This window comes from Myiozetetes cayanensis, unplaced genomic scaffold (genome assembly GCF_022539395.1).
Source record: "Myiozetetes cayanensis isolate MyiCay16 unplaced genomic scaffold, myiCay2020 scf27, whole genome shotgun sequence".
NCBI classification, from domain to species: Eukaryota; Metazoa; Chordata; class Aves; order Passeriformes; family Tyrannidae; genus Myiozetetes; species Myiozetetes cayanensis.
The window spans coordinates 937,645-959,693 of NW_026087488.1; the positions used below are offsets into that span (position 1 = coordinate 937,645).

Consider the following 22,049-nt stretch of genomic DNA (forward strand, 5'->3'; position numbering starts at 1 on the left):
TCCAGCAGGTTTCTGCAGCATTACCTGGTGCAGAGTGTGCTGCCCACAGCCAGCTGGGCTCCTGGGAACAGCAGGCTGAGACTTGGGCACTGGAAACAGAGGAGGCTGATTGGGGAATAATCTGTCTAGATGAAAAGGAAGCTCAGGCTTTCAAGCTGGCAGGAGGCTTGAAGTGTTTTCCTGCACTGTTGCAGCTCCCACTGGATGCCCCCAGGAATAGCTCTGGTTTATAACTCACTCTTGCTCTGCTGCTCCCTGTTCCTGCCCCAGGGCAGGCTTGCATGAGCCGCCTCTCCCCGGCCTGTTTCTTCCCTCTGACTTTGCCACCGAGTTTCCCAAAGATACAAAGGCAGCCTGAGTTGTTCCACGGGGAAATGCAGAGGCAGCTGTTCCCACACAGCCAGGCCCAGTGCCAAACCCAGAGCAGTTTCCTCAGGACCCCGAGCACTGCAGTGTCCCGGTGCCCCCTGAGCTGCCCGGCAGCGCGGGAAGGAGCAGCACCCAGAAAGCCGGGCTCCTGGCACGCCGGGTGTGTCCATGCAGCTGTGCTGGACTGCAGGGAGGATTCCTCCTCGGAACAGCGGCAGCGCTTTCCCAGAGTCTCCCCCAAGTGCCCTGCCCGGGATCCGCACTCACACGCTGTGCCAGCGCTTCTTTGCTCTGCATCCCCCAAACCTCAGGCGTTCCTCGGGACACAGGAATCATTTACATACACTGGATATTCTTTCAAGGATGCCAAAAGCCCTGGGGGGAAATGTCGCAAGTATTAAACAATAACGTGAAAAGTCTCCATTAGTCCTGACTTGGTGCTGCTGCAGCCAAGCTGTGACCTGGTCTGAACGCAGGTCGGCATTTCTCGTTGTGGTTCAGCCCTGCAGCCCCGATCGCGCGGTGCCGGTGCCGGCAGATAGGTGTGCCCGGCACCCAGCCCGCGTGTGTAACCCCTGCCTAAAGCTCGGGTTCACTGCTGGGCTGCACCCTGGGTGCCCCGGCCCGGGCCCCAGCGCCGGCTGCCCGAGAGCACCGCGGGACGGGGGGACCCTGCCCGAGTGCGGCCACAGGAGCGATCCCGGGGCCGGGAAGGGTCCCGTTCCCTCAGGAGCGATCCCGAGGCCGGGAACGGTCCCGTTCCCCTCAGGAGCGATGCCGGGGCTGGGAACGGTGCCGTTCCCCTCAGGCCGGGAAGGGTCCCGTTCCCCTCAGGTGGCCGCCGGGCCGGGCGGGGCCGCGCGCGCGGGCGGCTCTCGCGGGACGCGGCGCTCTCGCGAGAGGGGCGGGCCGGGGCGGGGCGGGGTCGCTGCATGTCCGAGCCGGCGGCCCGGCCGGGCGGCACGTGGGGCTGGGCCAGCACCGGGACCCCGGGACAGCGGGACACGGGGACACCGGGACACGGGAACACCGGGACACGGAAACACCGGGACACGGGAACACCGGGAACACCGGGAACACCGGGACACCGGGAACACCGGCACCGCCGCCCGTGAGTACCGCCCGTGGGGACCGCCGCGGGGCCGCGCCGCGCGTCCGCCCGGGCTCCGGGGCCTCACGGAGGAGCGGCCGCGCCGCGCTGCCCCCGCCGGTGCTGCCCTGCCCTGCCCTGCCCGTGCTCCCCGCGGCGGGAGCGGCCCCGCACGGCCCAAGGTCAGCGCCCGGCCCTGCGCGGTGCCCGGCGGTGGCGGGGCCGGGGGCCGGGGCGGGTCGTGCCGCGGGCACGGCTCGGGCTGTGCCGGTGCCGCCGCTCGGGGCCCAGTGCGGGGCAGGGTGCGGGGCAGGGTGCGGGGCAGGGTGCGGGGGGCGAGCGGCACTGCTGAGCCTGGCGGTGGTTCGTGTGTTTGACCCTCCCGGCCCCGCCGTGGCCGCCCCGTGAGGCCGGGGCTGGCTCGGGCGGTGCAGGCTGAGGCAGCCCGTGTTGTCTGCCGTGAGTCTGGTCCGGCCAGCCTCGCCTGTGTTATGGTAATGGCCGTAAAAACTGTTATTAGCAAACTTATAATGCATTGCTGTGACTCCTTTTGTTTGTAAGCCAGCCTGGAACACAGTCAGGAGCAAAGGAATTAAATTGTGTTGCTACTGAGGAAGTGATGTTTGGAGAGCCTTGCTTTCCTGGGAGAATCCTTGTTGTTCGACTTGTTTTGTTCTTTTGTTTTTCCTTCTCCTTCCTCCTTGAAGCCAGTGAGATCTGAGTTACTCGTGTTCCAGAACTGGGCAGTCTGCTCTGTGCTTGCCACGTTCTGTATCATCGCAATCCATAAAGCAGCAATGCCAGAACAATCCCAGAACAGACAGGCAGCCTCTTCACGAGGTTGATCCCGAACGGCAGGACACGGAGCTGACCGCAGCCTGTGCAGGGAAGAACTGAGGGATGGGATGGCAGGGATGGGGCCGTTCCGTGTCCGCAGGGCTGTGCTGCACCTGCCGGGCCCTGGACTTTGTCTCGGGTGGTTGTGGGGAAGGTGTTGCACGGGTGCAACTCTGCTCTCCTCCGGCTGGCGTTGTGGTTGTGAATGATCTACCAGCACAGCCCGGGGAAAGCACGTGGGGTGTGGGAGAGCAGCACAGCTCCCGAGGGGCCACGGCCCTTCCCTGGGAGCTGAGGGCGGCCGGGGTCCCTGTGTGACCCAGTTCAGGTCACTCAGCCTCCTCCTCCTTTAATGAGCTGCTCGTGTGAAGGGTGAAGGACTGTCCAGGCATCTGCTGAGCTGCTGTGCTTGTCCTGCAGTAATGCCCCTGGAGCTGTGATTGTGGAAAGGGGCAGCACAGCTCCATTAGGAGCATCTCCTCAGTTCAGGGTGTGCTCCCGCGTGCTGCACAGTGTGCTGGGGGAAACGACAACTTCTGAGTAAGTTAAAAGGGCTGAGAATCCTGTAGAGCTTGAGCTATGCTTGAAGTGTGATGGAATCCACCCTCTTAACTGTAGCACTCATGTCCTGGTCCCGCTCACCTGACAGTCCCTCAGCTTCTGCTTCAATGTTTCATTGAGCTCTAAGGACTTTGAAGAGCTCTCGTGGGGTTTATGAAGGTCAGTCTCTCACCAGTGTCTTCTACAACAGGCTGTTTGCTCTCAGACATGAAAAGTGGTATTAGGGCTGGAGGGTCTGTGTGGATGGCACTGCAGGAACCCAATTCTTATGTGTGTTAGTAGCTGTTTCTTACTTAGGAGTGCTCTCCTTATTCACGTTGGGTTTAGAAACCCATCTAGGAACCATATTCCTTTTAGAGATCTCTGGACATGCTCTGAGACACTAATACTGAAAATCATCAGCTGCCTGGAAAGCCTTGGCTTTAACCTGGACACCTCACAGTGCCTGAAGTGAGGCAACAGGAATTCCCCTCACTGCCCAGGGTGTGAGGTGAGGGTACCTGCAGCCCAGACCCACCACGGTGCGTCAGCCCCCAGCTCCTGCAGATTCCCTGTGGAGTTAACTGGGGCAGGAGTTTGCTGGAGAATTGCAGCCAAGGCTCTCTGAGCCAGCAACAGTTGATTTATGATGTTGAGACTCTGGTGTTCATTTTGAAAACATTGCAGGCTGGCTGTGGGGGGATTGCAGAGCGAGTGCACTTCTGCAGTAGCAGTTATCTGAAGAGCATGATGCTTTAAAAGCAACATACCCCACTTATCCCTGCTTCTCACCGTTAATGTGCACTTCACTGCTGTGAAGAAACGATTTAAGGTATTTCTAGTGTCCAAGGAGACTGTAATAGGATCAAGGCTGATATCCCAGTTGCCCTTAGCAACATCTAGAACTAATAAAAAAGCATTAATTACAGCATTAATTACTTATAATTGTTTCATGTTTCAGATCTAATGATTAGCCCTTTTAAAATCCTGATTTCTAACTACAGTGCTTCTGTGGAGCTCTTAATGCAAATAGCTGGTTAGACTTCGTGAAGTGATGATTAATTTCAGGCAGCCATGCTCAGATAGTCTGAAAAAGCTATTTTATTCAGCAGGTGTTTAATATCTCCTGGAAATTAAAGCTTTTGCATTTGTTTTTCATGGGGATTGCTAGAAGGGGACGTATTTGCATGTCCCTCACTGCTTTTTCAAGTGTTCTGTCTTCAGCTGCTTTACTGTGAGTTTTTTGTTGTCCAGTACGTGGATTCTGTCCAGCTTTGCTGCCCCTTCACTTTGTCAGCTGGAAGGTGACTCAGTTTATGGGCCCTGCACGTTATTGTTAGCAGAGCTGAATATTTCATAAAAGATCACTTAAAATCATTCTTGAGCAAACGAATCCCTGCTGCAGACCTGCCTGCCTTTGACCTCTGCTGCCACCTGGCACTGAGGATGAGAAACCTGCCATGTGCTGGGGCTGATTTTTGACTCTGGGTATAAATAGCAGCAGTTGGCTCATGATTTGCATGAGCCTCTGGTATTGGGGGCCTTAGCTTTGCATGGGGATAAACCTGGGAGTTGGGAACTGGAAGGGTCTGGGACCCTTTGCAGTGTGTATCCCCATAAATCTCAGGGCTGCAATCCTGTGGTTTCCACTTCCTTAGAGAGGAGCTTCTTTTTGCTATGAACTTGGACTTGTATTTGGATTTCTTGTTGAAATGCAGGGGTAGGAAGAATTCTTTGGTGTTCATGGGTGCAGGAAAGAAATTAGCACATCCCTTCCCCAAAGTATTTCAAGTCGAATGGAGTGCTTGCTGCCTGTTAGAGAAGGTGGGCTCCCCTCTCTCCAGCTGGAATCCTTTTTTCCATTCCTTGTGTTTCCTTCAGCTCCATGTGACTGTAGGAAGGTCATTTGATCTGTGTCTTGGCTTTGCTTTTTGAAAGGGGCTGCCAAAGCTGAGGAGAGGAGGCAGCTTGCAGTGCAGGGGAGGCTGTGCTGTGAGAGCTGCCCCTCAGTGTGATCCAGGCATGGCTGGGGATGCTGCCTGCTCACAGTGAACGTGTCTCTGTCTGATTAGGTCTCGAGTGGCTCCTTGGAGCGCTTGTTCATGCACACAAGTGACCTCCCTGCTCTCAGTCTGAGTGCCCCCCAGCACAGACAATGCAGGGCACCTTCCTCACTGCTGTTTGCTGTCCTGCTCTCTGGGAAGGAGACAAACTTCTTCTGCAGCTTCTTGCCAGGCCCTGGGCACGAGGCTTGTGCTGTCCTGTGCGAGCCTGGCGCAGTGTTGTTTTGGGAAGCTGTTTGCCAAGGTGTCCTTGCAGTGAGCAGGGCTGGCTGCTGCCCCCACGTACCTGAGAGCTGTTTGGTCTCGGTGCCTCTCCTGGCTCGCTGTCTCCTGCGGCACTATCAGCGTGTTGTGATGTGAACCTCGCTGTCCTGTCTCCTTGAAAACACGGGTGTTTTCTGTCCTGTGTGCAGAGTATGTTGGAAGCCCTTGGTTAGTTTAGTCTCAGGTTTGTGGAAGTTGATAGAGATGCAAGGCATTTGACTTGGATGGTTGCTTTGAAGTTTGAATTTATAATCTGTACCTGGAATGGCCACTACCCTGTGTTGCCCAGAGCAAGGGCTGCACTGGCTTCTTTGGTGTAGAAGGGAACACAAAATGCTAAGTATTTAATGTATTTTTTTTCGAAATTCTGGAAAATAGTTAGTTATATTCTCCAGCCCGTGTGGCAATGCAGAAAGAATGAAAGATGATAAAATTTTTTCCAAGTCCAGATTTTTGCAATATGTTGGTAAGTTATGAAGGTAATAACGGCTGCTTTGCCTGTACTGTGGGGGTAGTGGTGAAGTGGTGCAGAAGCCATTTCTGAAGTTTGCTGAAGTATCTGAGGGACCCTTCTGGGAAAACAGGGAAAAAGCTCTCGTGCCTCCCTCTGCAGCAGAGGATTCACAGGGAGACACTACCTGGGGTGAGGAAACCATAAATAATGAAACAACTGGAGCAGGGAGTAATAAGATAGAAAGTGCAGTATGGAGCTTGATGACCTGATAGGGTTAATATCAATTACAAACTGTTCATTATTGCAGAGCAGGAGGAGCCCTCGGGGCCTGGGCTGACTCTGTGGGGCCAAGTGTGGTGAGGGCTGCTGTGGGTCAGAGTTTGTGTCTCTGTGAACTTCTTGGTTTCCAAAACATCTGTTAAAAAAACCCTGCAGATTGGGGTTTTTTAACAATAAAAGCACTGATGCTTTTACAATAAAAGCACTGATGCTTTTATTGTAAACCTCTGCTTCTGAGTGTGTAAATAAATAGGAACAGTTCTGAGTCCTGTGTTGGCTTTAATGCTGCTGGAGCTGTGCGGGGCCAGGGTTTGGCTCCTGAGTTAGGAGAACACACAGAACCATCAATGAATGTGGCAGGGGTTGTCCAGCTGTGAGGGGGCAGTGAGCTCTTGGGGGAACATCACTGAAGCTGACTACACTGAAGGCAGTTTTTATCTTGGAGATAAAAGGCAGCCTGGTGTTGGTGGTGTTTCTTGCTCCAGAGCACTAGTTCAGCTCTACATCAATCAGCTTTTTCAGCCTTTTACTTAAGTCACAATTTATGCTTTTGCAAATAGGAGACTGCTGGTTCTTAAGTATTTTAAGGTTGTGGAGTGGCTTCATTAGTGGCTTTTCATTTGCAGAGCAGCCTGTTTCTTGAGCTCATAGCCCCTGTTCACTGGCCTGTGAAAAGATGGTGTTGTTAAAGGGGTATCTCTTGCTGTTCTAGTCTTTCAGTACTGGTGTTTGAAGCAGAAATTGCTGCAGAACACCTACCTTTAATTAGTTAAGTATACAGAAACTTCCCTGTTGGCTTCTTTTTAAAATAGGTGTCACGCAGTTTGAGATTTGGAGGCCTGGCTCCTGCCTGTCTCGGGGTGTTTGTAGCTCCTGAGTCATGTTGCCTGAGCTCCTGGCTCTGGCTGACGTTTGGTTTGATGGTGGAACTCCAGGCTAGGCAGGGGAAGGGTGGGAAAGGCTGTAAAGTCTGGTGGCCAAGGGACAGACACCCTGATCTGCAGCGTGTGATGCCAGGGCTGGCAGGCTGCTGTGGCTCCACAGCTGCCTCCTGTACCGTCAGCCCTGGGGATGTGCCCTGCATGCAGAAAGCCCCTGTGCTCTCCTGCTGGAACCACACACTCTGCAGCAGGACCTGGCAGAAGGTCCCTCCGTGGGGCAAGTTCTGCCTCCTTCATCCTGTATGAAACCCGAAGAAGCTGCAGTTGGATAAGGCAGTGCCACCTGCCAATTCAACTTTCGATGAAAACGCCTCATGCCAGGGCTGGGTTATGTAAGCCTTTGCGTCTGTTTCTGTGCAGCAGCTTTTCTTATTTTAAGATTAACAGTAGGGCCTCTGGTTCTTTAGGTTTTTGTCAACTCCTGTTCTTATGCCTCCTATAAGGCAGAGCATGTGCTACTAGTTATTTTTAGCATGGAAAATTTTAAAAGCCCACGTGGTCCCATTTAGTTTGAACCATGCCAGGCTGTCCAGTTCTCTTTCACCCAGATAGTATTTATTTCCCGAGTGCTGCATCGCTAACTATAGGGTTTGTTGGGAGGTGTCCTGGCCTTGCTGTTGAAGCTGCATTTCCAATTTAGCTGCCTGCTCCTTTGCTCTGTGATCCTTCGGGACAGGCTTTAATTCCAGCCTCGATTTCCACTGCTTTCAGGGTTTGGAAGCGTAGCCTCTCAAGTGCTGGGGCAGAGGGAAGCGGAGGAGCCGGGACCGGCAGCGCTGAGGGGTCCCTGCAGAGAATGGGGGCTCAGTCACTTGGGAGTCATCCTGGCCTCTCTCTTGGGAGAGACTCGAAGCAGCTTGCCCTCAGAACAGACCTCCTTGGGCGTGGAAAGCCCTGAAATTCTGGAGCGAGTGCTTGCTGAACTCCTCTCGGACGCTGAGAATGAATTATCTGACTTCCCTGGGAACCTCGTGCTGCAAACATTTCTAACCTTATAAGGCTGCGTGTGCTGAAGGGCTCTGTGTCCTGGCCAGGAAACAAGGTGGCTTTGAACTGCTCTAATGTGAACAAGTAGAGTAAGTTGACTGTCCTTGGCTTTTTTTCTAAGGTAGGTAATGTGTGCATTCTTTCTTGTCCTCATCTCCTTGCACTTTACCAGGAGTTTTCCATAAATCAAGTCAGAGCACAGATTTGGAGAGCTGACTGACCCCCACTCTCCCCTTAATCCCATCCTGACCCGCTGTGGGGATTATTTAGCAAGTCAAAGTCTCATGTGCTGCCTGCAGCTCTCCAGCCCTGCCATGACACAAGGTGTGACATTTAGGGGGGATTCCTGGCATGCCAGAGGGAAGTGGAAGTGGCTGGTGGTGGGTTGAGCACATACAGTGTGCGAGCTCCACTATTTTTGGTGCAGGACTGACGGGACCCTGCTTGTTGGGAACAGTGCTGGGGATCCAGTGCTTCCTGCTGATTCTGCCTCCTGCAAAGCTGCTCCTCTCCTGTCCAAAGCCTCTGGAGCTGCTGTGCTTCCCAGCTGGCTCCTCCTGCCCAGAGAGTGCAGGGCCTGCTGGGCCAGGCTCCCTCCCACTTGGCAGTGCTTGAGGGCATGTGATTTGACAAGTTGCCATTTTCTGTTCTGCTGCTGGCAGGAAAATCCCAGGCTCTCTTCCCCCCGTGCGTTCCAATGATCCCGGTGCCCCTGCACTCCTGGACTGGCTGTCAGGTTGGCAGCAGAGAGGTGGCTTGGTCGCTCCTGAACGTGTTGGGAAGTGTCTGTGGGCTGTGGGAGCTCTCGTGGGGAGGAAGGGAGGGAGAAGCCGTGTCAGGAGCTGTGGCTGGGCGGGTTCAGCCATCCTCGGGCACCGCACACAGCCCTGCCGTGACCGGCATTGCAAGAGCCGCCCGCCCGAGCCTTCCTGGGCGTCTGTGCGAGGAGATGTTTGGTGGTGTCAGCTGTTCCCCAGCCAACCCAGCACTCCAGGATGTCTGCTGGCATCTCACACTCAGTCACTGCCTTTCATCCTGCTCTAGCTGATGGGAGGATGTGGAATTCTCATTTAACACCATCACTGGTAGTGATGGAGCTCTGGCTAAAATAGTAAATTAAAAACATGGAATTTAATGAGCGTCGCAAGGAGCTGTCAGCTAATCCAGCAGTCCCCACTCATCCAAATATCACAAAGGAGTGCAGATCTTTATCCTAAATGATAATGTTCAAAATGACTCTTAGAACTGTTTTGTCTGCCAGACTTTGGGACAAACCTGTCCCTATGTGGGGCATCCTGTGACTGTCTCCCTGTGCTGCAGAGCTGTGTGGGATGATTGTTTGAACAGTTGGTGCAACTTAGTAGGGAATCAGATAATAAAAGGGCTGTCTGTTTAATCAGGAATGCTTGCTGGGAATGGACTTATGTGAGCTACTTTAATTTGGGTTTGTGGTGTGCCTGTGAGACAGCTTGTAGGGTAGTTCTGCATTAATTACAACAACTTCAGTGCACAGCAGATGAGCCCTTGTGGTGGCTCACAATGTGCCATTGTGCTGGGCAGCATAAACGGAGACCTTTTGTCTTGGGGGTGTACAGGCTTCACCCTTTCCACTTGCAAAAACCAAACATCCCCGTTATTACATAGGTTTGTTGGGTTTTTAATTCCAAATCCCAGATGTTACCACTAACAGAAGGCTTACCCTGAGCAGTGAGTGCTGCTCCCCAGTGCATACAGCTGGCTGGGAATAACTGGAATTTGGTTACTTCTTAGTTATCCAGTTTATTTAATCATACACAAATGTCCAGTGAACACATTCAAATTTCCTGTGTAGAACAACATAAATGCCTCATTTGTGATGTCCTGGGATATTACTGAACTCCTTAAATCATGCCTGCAGCTGACCTTTAGTTTGGGATCGAACAGGCAGGTTTCCAGTCCCTCACTCTGCGCCTCATTGTGCGGGCTCTGCAGGAAGCGGTGTGGGAGCGAGGCTGGGTCTGAGGGAGCGTGGATGAGGTTGTGTGGTCGCACCTGTGGGTTGGAGGTGAGAATCTGGAGTGAATATTGAATTATCTGAGCTCTGACACTCGGTTTGAGCCCGAGGGAGGCACGGTTGTGTCCCCCAGCTAGAATGTAATCAGCTGCTGGTGAAGATCACGGCCTGAAGGAGTGGGAGCTGCACTTGGGACACTTGCTCTGATAACAGAAGGGGTTTTTACGGTTGAGACAGACTAAGCACTGGGCAAACTGCCTTGATTGTCCTCTCTTCTCATAGAAGTATCATGCTTCTAAAGAGGGACCAGATAATGCTCTTTTCCAGTGCGTGGTTCCCATTTCTGGGATGTCGCTATCTCCTGCAAACAATCTTTATTTTTGTTGCTCATTGGCAGGAGCCTCGAGGGCTGTTTGGCTTCAAGTCTGTCTGTACAAGCTTCCTCGCACACGTGGTGTTTTGCTTTAATTCCTGCACAGTGAAAATATAAACTTTAAGTGCTTTACAGCAAGGCTGTTTGGGATGTGGTAACTGTTTAGCTTTGCATTCCAGCTGCAGACTTTCCTTAAGGAAAAGGAAAGGTCTGGCAGCCCTGTCTTGTGTGACCCAGGTGAGGCTTGGAAGCAGAGGAGCAGGACTGGGTCAGGAGTCTCCATGGTGTCCAGGTGGGAAAGGAGTCATAGACTTTCTAGAGGAAAAGAGACAGCTGTTGGCTGTGGGGAGTCAGGGCAGTGAGTTTGGATGGAGAACAAACTTTGGAGCTGGGTTCCTAAGGTTTTAGAGAAGTGTGTGTTGTCAAACTCTGGAACTCTGGGGCATGGGATGCTGCCTTTCAAGGGGAGAGCTGGGGAGCCCTGCCATGTGTCAGGCCCGTCATGGAATGTTGTGGTACAGCTGGGCTTGAGCCCAACCCAGTGCTGAAAAACCTGCTGTGCTGGGGGCAGGACTGACCTGCAGCCGAGAGGCTGGAGAAACAGGGGGAAATTAGGTGCAAAGGTGAGGTGAGGTGAAATCATGGAGTATAATGGTGAGAAATGTCCAGATATCCCTGGTCTTGGGTCAGGATCTTGTCCTGTGGCCTATTGCCAGAGCAGAGATGGGAATTTTGAGAGAGGCTGGAAAACGAGCCTGTTTATGCTAATGGCAATACCTCAGGAGACTTTAGCCTTCCTGTTACCTTCCCTGTGACTATTCTAACATACTTTCTTTCTCCTCCTAGATATAGTTGCTGAAGCTCTGTAAGATGGCTTTGCGCTTCCGCAATTTCGTCCCGTACGCCATTCCCGGAGTGCTGGCGCTTCTCGGCTGCTGGTGGATATATTCCTGGAGGAAGAAGTACGCAAGCTATCGCGACAAACAGGCCATAGCCATCGGAAGGGAGAAGAAGGAAGAAGTACCAGAGAGTGGTTCAGCACCCAAAGCAGAAGCGTGTGTCCCTCGCAGACAGCCCCATCTGTCGCAGGAGGAATTCCTGGAGCACCCAGCCTCGCCCCTCCTGCTGCCCGCGGGCTCGACGACGCCCTCTCCTCTGTGCCAAACTCACGAGAGGCCGAATCTCTCACAGGACCTTCCAGACCCGTCGGGAACGACAGTTCAGCCCAGCACCCCCGAGGACGACAGTGAAAAACTGGAAATGACAGGATCTGCAGAGGGAAGCGGTGCCCCTGCTCGTGCTGCCCCCCCTCGCGTCCCCAAGAGCGCAGAGCTGAGCCGGGCACACGGGTCAGGCTCCAGTGCAGACCGAGCTCAGCAGCCATCAGCATCCCTGGCACAAGAGTCTTTGGGAGTTAAGGTGGAGATCAGCAATGCAGAGCAGTCAGATGAGTCCGTGTTTAAGCCCCCTGAGGAAAAGCAGATGCCAGGAGTTGTGCACTCAGATACTGGCTCTGTGACAGCCCGTTGCTTGGGATTGGAGAAAGAAACCAATGCCCCACAAGCCTTTGTCAGTAAGGAAGCCGAAGTTGTATCAAGTCATGAGGATTCTGCAGTGAAGATGTTACCGGGGAGTTTGGAACCTGCCTGTTTGAAGCAGTCTGGGGAAGAGGAGATACCCGAGTCCATCACTAGAGCGCCTGTGTGTCCAGAGGACACACGGCCAAAAGGAGACGAGTTGGAAGGAGAGAAGATTGGAGGCGTGAGTTTGGACAAGGAAGTTGAGAAAATTGAACAAGTAGCAATACAGATCATTTCTAAGGTCATTCTGGCAGCAACTGAGGAAGTGCTGTCGGGTTCTGCAGGCGAGGCGTCCCCGTGGATCTGCCAGGCCACTGCGGGCCAGGTTGAGGCACCTGTGGGTGCGGGGAGTGGTGCTGCCCCAGGCCAGGGGCCCGTGCAGGGAACTGCAGGGAGTGAGGCCGGGGCTGCAGGGAGTGAGGCCGGGGGCTGCAGGGAGTGAGGCCGGGGCTGCAGGGAGTGAGGCCGGGGCTGCAGGGAGTGAGGCCGGGGCTGCAGGGAGCAGGGCTGTCGTGCACACACCCCCGCGGGCAGAGGAGCGGGGTCAGGGGGCCGCAGGTTCCAGCTGTCCTGCACACGGCTGTGCAGCCAGCCCAGGTCAGGGAGACACGAGAGACTGTCGGGTGAAGAGCCATGAGAGCAGGGAGTCCCAGGGAGTCGATCGGACTCGTGTGGAAAACCATGGAGGGCCACTGGAAAAGTCATGTCTGGCTCTGGAGGACTCGGGGTACAGCACACACACATCCGAAGGTGGGACGAGTGTAGAGGAGCCACTGCAGAACACGGTGCTGTCTGTCACGTCAGAGCAGCACTCGGACTCACTGAGCACACCTGCAGCACAAGACACGTCTGCTGAGCAGAGCTTGGTGCCAGGGGAAAACCCTCCTGCTCTGGGGCTGCCTGGGGACAGCTCAGTGCCATACAGCAATGGGATCCTGAAGGAGGATGGGCCAGACTCCAGCCAGGAGTGTAGCAGTGCGGCAGGGATGGATGGAGATCACTCAGAAGGTAAGGGATTTGGAAATCCTCCTACAAAACACACGTGAACAAGCATTTTCTGTGCTGTAACCCTTGTGCTTTGGAACACTTTCCAATAAATCCTCTTCATGTTTAACTCAGACCATAGATGAATGCTGAGCCCTCATGTGCAGGTGTTTACTCTTCTGATTCCCATGTCTGTAGGGTCCAGTGTTAGCCAGGTGATCTTCAGGGGACACTGCAGAGGGTGAGCAGGCTGGGCCCCTCTCAGCACACATTTACTGTCTGAAGCTGAGCCTGTGCTGGAGTAGCCCAGGGAAATGGAGCGTGTGTGGATGTGGGCCAGGCTGGGAGCACCTTGCTGGTGTGAGACCTGCTCAAACAAATGGTTCTACTTCAGCTTAGGTGGCCTCCAGGAAGCCCTGGGTGCTTACCTGTGTTGATGGGCTGCTGCTGCTGCCAGGAAGCTGTGAGGCAGGTGAGGTGCTGCTGGATGAACCAGGGCAGAGCTCTGATGAATTGTGATAAAATCAGCTGGTTGCAGAGCAATTACCCCGAAGCCTTTTTGCTCAGAAGGGTAGGTGCATGCCAAGAAATCCCAACAGGGGACAATGTTCATGGAGTTCCCCCATCTGTCTGTGTGGCTTTTGCCTTGTGGATCCTGGATGGTGTGTGCCTGGCAGAGCACTTGCAAAGCTGTCTGAGCAAACGTTAACCTGTGTGACCTTGGGGATGGATGTTCAAACCCTTTGTGGGACCCTGTGGTGCCAACAGCCCTTAATGACAGGGGATGTTTCTTGTAATTGCTACAGAGCAGTTGGAATGCTGCTGGGTTCAAGACATGGGGACTGAGTTTGCCAACAATTGAAAGTTGAACCCACAGAACATTTTCACTAGTGGGAGTAACTCCAGTGAGAGAATGGTGCTGCCTCACTGTGAATGCAGGTGTGACAGGAAGGTCTTGGAGTGTGTTGTGGAGCCTGGTGGTGGCAGGGCCTGAAAGCTCTGCATTGAGACACTGAAGGGTGGGGAGAGGGGATACAGCAGGTAAAAGTGATAAGGTGACAGTGTTGGATAACAGGTCATCCCTCTGACCTTCACACCCGGGCTGTGAGACTCAAATCCTCCCCCTTGCCTAAGATGTCAATGGCCAACAACTGACCCCTTTGCCTTTCTTAGCCTCTGTGCTGTGTTACCCTTAAAGATGTGGCAAATGTGAAGCAGCTGCTGGGTTTATTTTTCTCTTTGGTCTCTGACTGGAGGGTCTGAATACTTGCAAACAGGTGAGGATCTTCATGCTTCTGCTTGTTAATCTGGAGGAAGGAGCAAGCTCGTGTGGCACTTGACTGTATCTGTGATTTGGCCAGGAGGAGGATGTTTGAGTTTGACCCTTTCCCAGCTGAAAGTGTTCCTGCTGTTGGCTGGTGGTTTAGGAACAAAACAGTTCAGCTCTTGCACTTTGTTTCTTCAAGCGCATGATGAATTTGGGCCCCGTATTGGTGGGCACTCCTGGCACTGGGGTCACTGTGCAGCCCCTCCTGTGGGGATGGGAGTGTCAGTGTGTGGCAGCTGGGCTGTCTGAGTGCTGACACGTGTGCCTGCCTTGCAGGTTCGGATGCAAACAGCGTGGATTTCGTGGACAGTGGCTGTGCCATGAGGAAGACGGTGGCTCGCCAGAACGCCAAGCTGGAAGGAGGATCCAGCAAGCCCGACTTTGTCATCTGGGAGATCGAGGTCCCAAAGGTAACCAGCTGCTGGCCTGCTCGTGCATCCTGCCCTGCCCAGCCCCCTCCTGGTGCTCCCAGTGTGGTACTGGGTTGGTGCCATCCCGGGGAGATAGCACTGAATGCAGCAGGACCAAAGCACTGAGCTGCCTTTAGGAGGAGTGAAGAACCAGCGCACAGCGGGAAAGGTGCAGCATTCCAGGACCATCCCCGGGGGAATGGTGGTTGTTGGACTTATTTTCTACCCAGTCTGTGGGTCCGTGCTTTGAAAGCATTCAGGAGGCTTGGAGGGTGCACAGGTATTAAAAGTAGGGGACCTCTCCAAATGAGCTGTGCTTACTGGTCTGTATCTACCTGGATTCGTCACAGACCAGCTGAACTCTGCACTGGCCCAGCACTGCCCTATGTTTATCCTGCCTGTGCTACAGCAATTGGGAATGTGGGTGATACAAGCCAGAGAGAACAGTGATGTCTGACCTGCATTTCTCTTCCTGACTGTTGCTCTCTTGTCCCTTTCACACAGGAATTAGTTGGCCGTTTGATTGGCAAACAAGGGAGATTTATGAGCTACTTGAGGCAAACGTCCGGTGCCAAAATTTATGTCTCAACACTACCTTACTTCCGTGACTCCCAAGTCTGTCACATCGAAGGTGAGTGCAGTGTGTGTCTGTTCATGGTCTGATGTGTAGCTTGGGGGCTTTGATTAAATGGGTGAAGAATTTGAGTGGATTTAGTGGCTTTGAGTCTAGTGCTTTACAGCACTTCTCTGCTCAGCGCTGTTGCAGCAGAGGTATGTGCCAGGTCACCTGTGCTGTGGCACAGGAACCTCAATCCTAGAGCTGGGAATGCGTTTTAGCATCTTTGGCTGCTGCAGTTTAAGCGACCCCTTTAGCAGGATCCCGTCAGGCTTGCAGGAGGAGCTGTGAGCTGGGCATCAGCAAATGCAGCCTGGGCTGGGAAGGTGTTAGATTCATTGTGCCTGAAAAATATCTGCCAGTGAATGGGATTTGTACTGGCTGTTGGAACTGAGACCTGGCAGTCTGGTCTGGTACCAGGTTACACGACCGGTCTGTTAAAATTTGCACTGCTGATGTAGCAAAGAGGCTCCTGGTAGTTGTGTTCTTTCATGTGACAGGGCTGGGGCTGTCCTCAGCTTGTCCTTGCTGCAGACTTTGTGTGGGATTTTCACCTTCCAGGGACCTCGCATCAAGTAGAAAAAGCCCTGAGCCTGATTGGCAAGAAGTTCAAAGAGCTGTGTCTCACCAACATCTACACCCTACCTCCCCCCATGCCGGTGCCGCTTCATTCCCTCCTGGTTTCTGCCTGGGTGAGTCCCAGCGTGCTGGCTGTGCTGTGGCTGAGGCCTGGGTTCCCATCAGCACTGCTGACAGTTCCTTTCCTCCCCGTGGCAGCTGTTCCTCCCCGATGGGGTCACTGTGGAGGTGGTCGTGGCACACCAGGTCGATGCAGGGCACATGTTCCTGCAGCAGCACACGCACCCCACCTTCCACGTCCTGCGGAGCCTCGACCAGCAGATGTTTGCCTGCTATTCCCAACCCGAAATTCCAACCCTGCCAACTCCAGTAGAAGGCAAGTAAAGGATGCTCACAGGTTGATCAGTTGAGAAACTTCGAGGGTCATGTCAAAGCCTCTTGTCCCTGAATTAGTCATGGGAAGTTTCCCAGTGGATGAGAATGTGATAGTTCCCTTGTCATCTCATCTTTAAGCTGTTGTCAGAGTACAGATGTTGCTCTACCCTCCCTTACCCTGCTCATCCCTGGAGTACCTCCCCAGCCACTTGGCTGCATGTGAGATCAAACCTGTCTCAGGTTATTTCCAGTCAACCTGGCATCTGGGTATTTCTGCTGACGAAGTGTGGAACTACTCCCATACCTTCATAGTGTCCCTGGCTGTCACCATGTCCTGCACATGGTGTGCAGTGAAGGAGGCATCACGTGGAAAGGGGTTATTTGTTCCTTTCTGGAGGCAGACCTTGCTCTTGGTGTCCACAGGCTGGAAGGGAACTGGGTACCTGGGCAGAGCAGCTTGGTGGTGGCAAACAGAGAGCTGACATAAAATCCCCCAGTCCTGTGTCCCAGCTGCAGGCCTGCTCTGGTGGGGGTGTGGGTGGTGTTGGAGGCAGGTGGGAGCAGCCTGAGAGATGCTGTTGGTTCTCTGTAGATATCTGTGCAGCACTGCTCATGCCTGAAGTGCTGATTTCTGGAAATCCCCTTATCCTGAGCCTTCCTTCTCTGTGCTCTGGGGTTTTGCAGTTGGTATTATCTGTGCAGCTCCAGGCCTGGATGGGGCATGGCTCCGGGCTCAAGTCATCAGCTACTTTGAAGAGACGGATGAAGTGGAGCTCAAATACGTGGACTATGGAGGATACGACAAAGTGAAGGTCGACACACTCAGGCAAATCAGGTCTGTAGCTCCTCTCTCCCATGGCCTGAGGCCACATCTGGCTCAAGTCCTCATCCCAGGCATCTGGATGGTTTGAATTCTTACAGCTTTTCCCACAGCCAAAGTGGGAAATGGTGGAAAGGTTTCTCTCAGCAGTGGGTGTGGGTTCCTGGGAGCACAGCAAGCTCCTGTAAGACTTTCTGAGAGGGAGGGAGAGAAAATGGCAACTTCTGACACTTCAGTATAGAAGCTGAGTAAAAGGAGGCCCCAGAGTGTAGTTGAGTGATGAGTTAGGAACAAGCTCCCAATTCTCGTTCCCCACTCCATTGGCTGGGGGAGCAGTGTTGGGTCAGAGTTTTCTTACACGAGCCCATTAAATACTTGACTGTGCCCCAGAGATGGGAGACAAGCAGCACAGCCTCCCTGGTGGACGTGGGTTTGGCTTGGAGCCTGATCCAACTTGGCATGTTAATCAAACAATTTATTGCTGCTCTGAGATTGCTGGGAGACCAGTCTGATGTTTCAGGTTTTTTTTTTAATTTGACTGTCGTTAATTTAAAACTGAGTTCCTGTCAGAGCAATTGATTAATCAATGTCACCTCAAAGAATGCAGAAGTAACTTAAAAGCCATGTTCTTACTGATTGATCCTCTTTTCTTTAAGGTCTGATTTTTTAACACTACCTTTCCAAGGAGCAGAAGTTTTACTAGACAATGTGGTGCCACTTTCAGGTAATGGAGCTCTCGATGTACCATTGGCACTTCTCCTGCAGGTTTCCGTGGATGCCAGCTGTGTCCAAGCCATGATTTTGTCAAAACCTTCCCCCTCCTATTGCCAGTGCAATTGGATGTGACAAGAGGAAGGACTGGAAAAATTGTATTGTATTCTTCTAAATGTGCTAGCATGGCATAACCTGTCAGAGTGCAGGGGGAAGATGATAAATGTCCAGGCTTTTTCCTGCTTGGAGAGGAGAATGAATTACTGTCGTAAGCAGGAAGTTGGCAGGACTGGCAGGGTGTAGGTGCAGTAGCTGTAACTGCTCTAATTCTTCTGTCATAGAGTCACTGTGAATGCAAACTTAGTTTTTAATCTGCAGACAAATACCTGACATTTTCCTCCCAAAATGACTGATTTGTATAGTTCTGTGTTCAAAAGCCAAGCCTGCAAGCACTGGGAGAATGTCAGCCACTGCCTAGGAACACTTTGATTTGCTTTTTTGTTTTCTCCTGGTGTTGGAGGTGGGTGCTGTATTGGTGTGTGAGAGCTGCCCTTCTGGCAGGGAAGGGGTGGCTGGAGGAGTGGGGGTCAGGTTTCCCCATGGGGTTTTTGGCTGGCAGGATGCCACGAGTTACAAACACTTCTGAGTTCCCAGTGTGGGGTCAGGCAAGTCCTGAGGGACCTGGGCTTAGTTTATTGAGGTTCAAAACATTAATGGCAGCTCAGAGGTACTGCAGAAATGCTGTCTTTAAAGCCTCCTAAATTCCTCAGCCACTCTGTCCACGCTTTCACAGCTGGTGGCTGTGGGAAGCTCCTCATCCTTTCCCCGCAGCGGGGCTGCAGCACCCATGGCTTCAGCCGGCACTGCAGCCAGGGGTGGGTGTTCCCTGGCCCAGAGTCTGTAGGGGCCAGAGGAGATGAGCTCAACAGTCCCTGCTGGCCTTTAAAGCCCAGGGAAGGTCTCATCTGTGCTCTCCTGCTCTCTGTCCACAGACGAGGATCACTTCTCCTCGGAAGCCGACGCTGCTGTCAGTGAGATGACCAGAGGTGCTGTCCTCGTGGCACAGGTACAGGAGGTGTCTGGGGAAGTCTTGTTGCTGGTGGGACGGCTGCTGGTGTCCTCTCTGCCCCTGGCACACTCTCTGTCTTGTAATAAAACCCAAATCCAGACCCCATCAGCCTGGCTGCTGGGCAAGGCTCCTGGGAAATCCCGGGGCTGAAAAATCCCATCAGCTCTGCTCGGGACTGGGTGCTGAAGTGCTTCTGGTAGTGGCTGTAGCTGTCCATGTAAGTGAATTAGGACCAGAAGTGCTGCACACTTAGGTTTTTCTGTTTCCAGGTCACAAATTACGACAGTGTCACGGGGCTGCCGCTGATACAGCTGTGGAGCCTGATGGGAGATGAGGTGGGTATATCGACATACCTATTTTTTCAGTACTGTTGAAAACTCCCTAATCAGCAACAGCGAGTTCATAGTGATAAACTTGTTAATGTTTCTTCCTGTGGTTTGTTCACTTATCTACTCTTTTTTTTGGTTTTTTTTTCCCCTCCCTTTAGGTAGTGTCAATAAACAGGACTCTGGTGGAAAGAGGGTTTGCTCGGTGGCTTGACTACTAGCGATGTCCCAGATGCCTTGACAACTCTTTCTGCAGAGAAACAAAAGACAAAAAAATCTTGTTTTGCACTGTTACAATTTGGTTTGGCAACTTCCCCTGAGAAGACCCGTTTACACCTGCCCTGCCTATGGAGTTTTGTGGTCCATTGAAACATGTTTTACTCAACTGTTACGATTTCAGTAGAACAGATACCTCATCTCCTGAAAGGGGGTGTTCAAAGCCATAATGACAGATACTGTAGCTTTAAAGCAAAAAGTCCTCCCTGGCCTCTGCTCAAAAGTTGAATGGAAAAAACCCTTCAGACCTGGGGGCCGGCTGGAGGCAAGGCCCCGAATCGGTAACTGCGGTTTGGCTCCGGCTCTGTCGCGCCCCGCGAACTCGGTGTCTGCTCTTTCTAAAAGTTACATCGGTTGTCCTTTTTTAACAGGCTCTGCCTCTGTAATTAATGGTTGTTATTAAGGAATTTAATGTTCAGTTATGGATTTTTCTCCGTTGTGCCACTAACCCGCACAAACATCATTCATCTTGTGTCTTCCTCGCGCCGGGAGGTGGATGAATCGCGGCCGCTGCGCTCACCGTGGCACCTGTCCCCCTGCAATCATGGATTTTAGGCTTCGTCTGCTCTCCGTGCAGGGGCTCGGAGTGCAGGATATGTTACCACTACAGTTTTTGCCCTGAAATGTCACGTATTTAAAGAAAAGAACTGCTTGCCAAGCCCAATTGTAGTTTATATTTTTCTAGCTGTGCAAGTCTGTAAATATATATAAAAGAAAAATCATTGTAATATTTTGTACAAGAAAAAACACTGGAAACAAAGGGAACTTTACAGAAACTTTTTCACACCAAAATGTCCTATATAGGTAGAACTGGTTTGGAGTGCATTAGGGTAGCCAAATAATTTGGAGCATCCAAATGTTGGGAGTGTTTCAGCTCTGCTGTATCAGGATTAGTGTCCCCCCCTAGGTTGCTGTCTGGTTGGAATTGTGATCGCTGCATCCTTTGCTATGTTGCTGTACAGATCTGTTTAAAAAAAAAAAAAAGTAATAACTTGGCATTACTCTTGCAGTGGTGTTCTCTCTCAGTTTTTTTTGTTGCTCCTTTTTAGATTTCTATTATATATTTAAAATTTTGCTCAAGTAATTTAAGCTGACTTAATGCTCTTAAAGACATGCCCTCTAATGTGTATCATTTTAGATATGGATTCAGCTGGGATTTATTGCTGGTAGAGAAGATACTTGCCAGAAAAATGTTGATGTAGTCAGTCCTCAGAAGCTGTTTCAGGTGAGTCAGGGATGTGCTGACATCCTGTGAGTTAAGGTGCCAGTGCATCACACCTTTGGACAGCTACCTGCACAAGCCTTAGGTCCAATCCCCCTGATATGGAAGGGTTTTATCCTTTCTTGGAGTTCTCCCCTATTTGGCGCTTCTGATTAAATGTTCATGTTTGCAGGAGCATCCAATGAAAATTTGGTAACTCAGATCTATTAAAAAAATATATCCTTTTGGAATTTTTCTTTCCATTTCAATTAAAGCTCGAATTTTAAGCCATCTTAATCAAACTGTGATGACTTAAGAGCCTTCATTTCCTGCCTGCATTAGAGCAGCCCTGGAGCCCTTGGGCTGCACCCAGGGGGATGGATTTGTTGCTTTCTGTTCCTGAAAAAGTTTAACTTGTCTTAATTTTGGTGCTTTCCCTTGCTTTGAGGGGTGTCAAAGTTGGGAATCTGCAGCTCTCCTGGTGTTGGCTCCACATCTCCTGCCTTCTTCTGGCTCTGCAGTACGGAAGAACATCCTGTTCCCTGTTTGTGTCGTGAGCTGCCTGGCTTTTAAGCCTTAGTGAAACAGAGCAGTGTGGGGTGAGATGAACTGAAATTAGGAGGTGTTGGCAGGTAACAGACATCTCTTCTTCCTGAAAGTCACAGCTCTCAGCCTATACAGACACATTAATGAGTGGGGGGGAGGATAATTTAGGTTTGGGGTTTTTTTATGTTGCGAACAAAAGCAAATGGGTTTGCAGAGATTGGGGGAGTTGAATATGGACTGCTTGGAAAAGAGCAGGGGAAAATACACAGGACAAAAAAGGACCAGGGGAGGTTGCAACAAGGGAGTTGTGTTTGCATCCCCCTCTCTGAGACGGGGCAGTGGTGTTTTGTGCCCCATCAGACCTCGGGGATGGGGCTGTGGGGGTTTGGAGGGGGTTGTGCTGCTCTTAAATCCATCAGCATCCCCAAAGCAGCTCCCTAATCCTTGGCTCAGACCTGGGCACACACACATGGAGCTGAGCTGTCCCACGGGGTGCTTTGACTGGAGCCCTTCAAAGGGGCTTTCCCCTTTGCAAAGTGGTAATTTTATTACGGGTAAAATGAATGAGGTCTCTGGAGATGCCTGATTTATGAGCTGTGCCTGGAGAGCGAGTGCAGGCCGTGTGCTGTGCTCTGCTGCTCCCTGCAGCGTGGCCCCTGCAAGCACAGCTCCCCTCTCCTGCCTCTTCCACGGATGAGAGGTGCTTCCTATCCGGCTCCTTCCTGGGAGCTCCTCCCTGGGCGGGTGGCACCTTCCTCCCAGACCCTCTGGAACACCAGGCCTGGTGCTTTGGCAGAGCCCAGGTGTGCTTCCCCTTTGACACACTGGCCCCAAAGCCCCTGGGTGGGGAGGAGGGAAGAGTTTGGAGCAGACACTGTCTGACAGCGGTGTGTGGAGCACTGACACGAGGAGCAGCTCAGCTCCTCACCCTCCACAGCCACGTGTGCAGCTGGGAACCTGCCTCAGGGGCTCCCTGGTGGGAACTGCACTGGCAGTGGGTTTTCCTAAAAAGAAAAATCAGATGCAGGCTGAGTTTTCA

The 22,049-nt window shown here is 52.4% G+C and overlaps 1 protein-coding gene across 4 annotated transcripts; it reads left to right on the forward strand.

Moving 5' to 3' along the window:
* Nucleotides 1–1,310: 1,310 nt before the first annotated feature.
* Nucleotides 1,311–20,766, forward strand: AKAP1 (A-kinase anchoring protein 1). 4 transcript variants are annotated; one of them, XM_050321901.1, is made up of 13 exons: nucleotides 1,311–1,404; nucleotides 1,454–1,480; nucleotides 11,037–12,170; nucleotides 12,214–12,778; nucleotides 14,358–14,491; nucleotides 14,996–15,122; nucleotides 15,669–15,799; nucleotides 15,885–16,062; nucleotides 16,746–16,896; nucleotides 17,538–17,605; nucleotides 18,585–18,658; nucleotides 18,931–18,996; nucleotides 19,149–20,766. In XM_050321901.1, exons 3-13 carry the CDS (start codon nucleotides 11,061–11,063, stop codon nucleotides 19,206–19,208), a joined length of 2,664 nt encoding a protein of 887 aa, XP_050177858.1. In that variant the 5' UTR covers nucleotides 1,311–1,404; nucleotides 1,454–1,480; nucleotides 11,037–11,060; the 3' UTR covers nucleotides 19,209–20,766. The 4 variants fall into 4 exon arrangements, with proteins under 4 accessions (XP_050177858.1, XP_050177856.1, XP_050177860.1 ...); XM_050321900.1 differs by adding an exon at nucleotides 7,549–7,945 and having other exon boundaries at nucleotides 1,332–1,480; XM_050321899.1 differs by having other exon boundaries at nucleotides 1,320–1,480.
* Nucleotides 20,767–22,049: the final 1,283 nt, after the last annotated feature.

Bases quoted from the DNA above. Each gene is read 5' to 3' on its own strand.
- AKAP1 (XM_050321901.1), top strand. From the start codon at position 11,061: ATGGCTTTGCGCTTCCGCAATTTCGTCCCGTACGCCATTCCCGGAGTG. The intron at 15,123-15,668 runs GTGAGTGCAGTG...TTCACCTTCCAG, and splicing joins CCAAGTCTGTCACATCGAAG to GGACCTCGCATCAAGTAGAA. The intron at 16,063-16,745 runs GCAAGTAAAGGA...GGGGTTTTGCAG, and splicing joins CCTGCCAACTCCAGTAGAAG to TTGGTATTATCTGTGCAGCT.